A 3,126-nucleotide genomic window follows, 5' to 3' on the forward strand; every position below is an offset into this window, starting at 1 on the left:
TCCCCTCCCGCCAGCTCCTCTCCGGGGTCTGGTTTGCAGGTTCTGCAGCTCATCCACCCTGCTGAGCAGCTGCCCCATCCCCCCGGCAGCTGGGAGCGAGCCCCCCGCTTCCCGGCTCCCTCCGCTCACATGTCCTCCATATGAGCTGCTCCTGGGCGTGGAACGGCTCTTCCCTTTGATTTAGAGGCTGCGTGGCTGGATGTGCCCCAGCACGTCGCATCACGGGGTGCAGCAGCATCTGTCCCACAGTGCCGCTGCCTGAGCCAGGGCTCGCACATCCCCCCGGCAGCTGGGAGCGAGCCCCCCGCTTCCCGGCTCCCTCCGCTCACATGTCCTCCATATGAGCTGCTCCTGGGCGTGGAACGGCTCTTCCCTTTGATTTAGAGGCTGCGTGGCTGGATGTGCCCCAGCACGTCGCATCACGGGGTGCAGCAGCATCTGTCCCACAGTGCCGCTGCCTGAGCCAGGGCTCGCACAGGGGACAGGGACCCGCTCGCTGCCGGAGCCCTCCCAGGGTGGCTGGAGCCCTCGATGCTGCTCCTGCTCTGGAACTGTCCCTGTCCCTGTCCCCATCGCACCTTTCCTCTTCGCTCCTTGGGCATGTCGCTGCCTTTGTTGCATCTGTCCCTCTCTGGGAGGGGGAAGGTCCCTCCCGGGCAGGGTCCAAGCCCAGCCCTGCCCCGTAGCCAGGGTTCTCCTCCACCTTGGAGCCCGAAGCGAGGACTGGAGCTGCGGCTCTGCCTTGCCATGCAAGGGAACAGCCAGCTCCCACGTGAACTGCTGAGTCCTGGCCAACCCTCCTCTCCAAATATTTATATATCCCATTACTGTTTACATACGAGCCTGTTCTCTGGAGGTGTCTCCTCCTTCCCCCTTCTCCCCCAGTGCTCCCCCTGCTCCATCTCATCTGGTGCAGCTATTCCGAACGCAGCGCTCCGCTCCCATTACTGCTTGATTAATTTACAGGGAAAGGCAAAGCTCTCCTAAGGGAGTAATCCAAGCCACCGGGCACGGCAGCCAGCGAGAGGAGAGACTCTCCCAGGGAGACAAGGCACGTGGTGGTGGGAAGGGGATGGGGCAGAACTCACTTCGCAGCATGACCCGGCCGAAGACAGTGTGGTCCCGGTCCAAGGTGCTGCAGTTCCAGCGGTGGTGCCGGAATTGGTGCTGGCATTCCCGGATCCACTCCTTGGCTCCCTCCCCGACTGACTGCATGATGTCGGGGTACCTCTGGCACAGCTGCCTCTGCTTGTTCACCAGCCCGGGGATGTTATCGCAGATCACCCTCGCGCCCAGCGCCCCGATGTACCTGCAGAGAGAACGGTGCCGCGTTACCGCGCTGCCCGCACGGGGAAAGGTGCCGGGTTTGGGCTCCCTGGATCCCCACCCAGCTGCGAGGGGTTTATACTGAAGCTGCTTTTCCCTCCTCTCTTTCTGGCTGTGTCACAGCTGCTCTGGGCTCTGCTGAGGGCATCCCCCCGCCGTGGGGTGCACCCCTTGCAGCCTCCCCTTGGCGTGGGTCAGACAGGCAGGACGCGGCGATGGGGCACTGCTGAGCCATCACACCACTGGGCTTTGCTCTTTGTGTTTAACAGAATAACCCTGAGCTGCACCAGCCCGCGGCAGGGGAAGCTCTGCTCCATGTGTGCATTGCTGCAACCAGGAGCAGGGTCCCTCTGGAGCCCATGTCCCCCAGGAGATGGTCACCTATGGGTGCTGCAAGCCCTGGGCCCGCACCTCTGGGAGTTGGGGCTCTGTGAGCTCCTGGGGAGGCTGCAGAGGAACTTGCTGATGTGCAAAACCTCCCTCCCACCTTCTTCCTCACATCCCAGCCCTGCTCTGCTGAGAGCAGCAGGATGGAGCCCAGCTGGGAGCAGTGTGGCCGGTGCTGGTGTGGGCTCTGCAATGCCTCCTGCCTGCACGCTGGCTGGGGCACGCTGCGGGGACAACAGTCCATGGCACAGGGTAACGGGTCCAGGCGATGCTCATGTGAGGGACAGAGGAGCAGTGTCACCTCTTGCTGCAGTCCTTATTCATACTGTTCTCCATCCCCCGGCTCCCTCGCCCCCTCTGTGCACCTCGTGCACTGGTGACCATTTATGTCCATGCACTGAAGTGGGATAACTGGGAGAACTGTGCTGCATCTCCTGTCCTGCCTGTACCCTGCCCACATCCTGGTCCCCTCCCTGCAGTGGCAGGAGCTCAGAGCAGAAAGACAACATGCAAACAACAGTCTGGCAGGGCCTGGCTGAGCCCCACGGGCAGGAGGGAGGGACCCCGAGCTCTGCCCCGCAGCCTCGCACCAGCCCGGGGAACGGCGGCAACGTGGAATTTTCCATCCCGGTCAGCCAGGCAGTGGCTGCTTCTGCCGGAGGACAATGTTTGCCACACAGTGCCGAGCTGTGATTCTGGCTGGAAGGGGTGAGTTTTGGGTGGGATTCAAATTTTTCAACCCCTCCAGACTGGAAGTAAGCACCTCCCTTTAATAATAATAAAAAGCCATCAGCTTGAGCAATATTTCATTGTCTCTCTCTGGCCATGTTCTATCACTTCCATCAGCCCCAGAGACAGCTCGCAGGCTCAGGAAAGCCCTGCGAGCACACAAAGCAATGGGATCTGTTCTCTCTTGTAAAATATTTTGTTTAAATGCTGGCAGAAGCACAAGGTCATCTCAGGCTGGAGCTGAGGATAATAAAGCCGGCTCCCCATGGCTTTGCAAGCCCCAGCTCCGAGGGCCAGCGAGAATTATTTTCACAGGCTCGTTCTCAGCCTTTCATCCTGCAGCAGTGGGACGAGGGAGATGGAAGAAGCCGTTTAGGAAAGAGAAGCCAAGAGGAGCCCATCCAGCCATGCCAAACCGTGGTGAGCAGGGCAGGCTGCAGGAGCATCCCACGGCTGGGCGATGGCTCAGGCCACTGGTCTCGAGTGGGGCTGCAGAGATCCTGTGGGATAGCATAGGAAGGTGGCCCTGAATTCACGGGCCCAGCCTGCCTGGTCCCAGCAAGGATGGGGATGGCCGGTGTGTCCCTGCCTGGTCCCAAGGATGGGGATGGCTGGCGTGTCCCTGCCTGGTCCCAAGGATGGGGATGGCTGGTGTGTCCCTGCCTGGTCCCAAGGATGGGGGTG

The 3,126-nt window shown here is 61.3% G+C and overlaps 1 protein-coding gene across 1 annotated transcript in view; it reads right to left on the reverse strand.

Moving 5' to 3' along the window:
* The window catches only part of LOC104523325 (protein Wnt-2b), a 4,136-nt gene extending 2,834 nt beyond the window's left edge, over nt 1–1,302 (reverse strand). The window contains exons 1-2 of the mRNA XM_029084425.1: nt 1,089–1,302; nt 704–797 (exon numbers count right to left, since the gene is read on the reverse strand). Of these exons, the coding sequence (XP_028940258.1) occupies nt 704–797; nt 1,089–1,215 (221 nt within the window). The 5' untranslated portion in view covers nt 1,216–1,302. The remainder of the gene's footprint in view (nt 1–703; nt 798–1,088) is intronic.
* Nucleotides 1,303–3,126: the final 1,824 nt, after the last annotated feature.

The sequence above is a fragment of the Antrostomus carolinensis genome, unplaced genomic scaffold (genome assembly GCF_000700745.2).
Source record: "Antrostomus carolinensis isolate BGI_N321 unplaced genomic scaffold, ASM70074v2 scaffold29160, whole genome shotgun sequence".
In the NCBI taxonomy this organism is placed as follows: domain Eukaryota; kingdom Metazoa; phylum Chordata; class Aves; order Caprimulgiformes; family Caprimulgidae; genus Antrostomus; species Antrostomus carolinensis.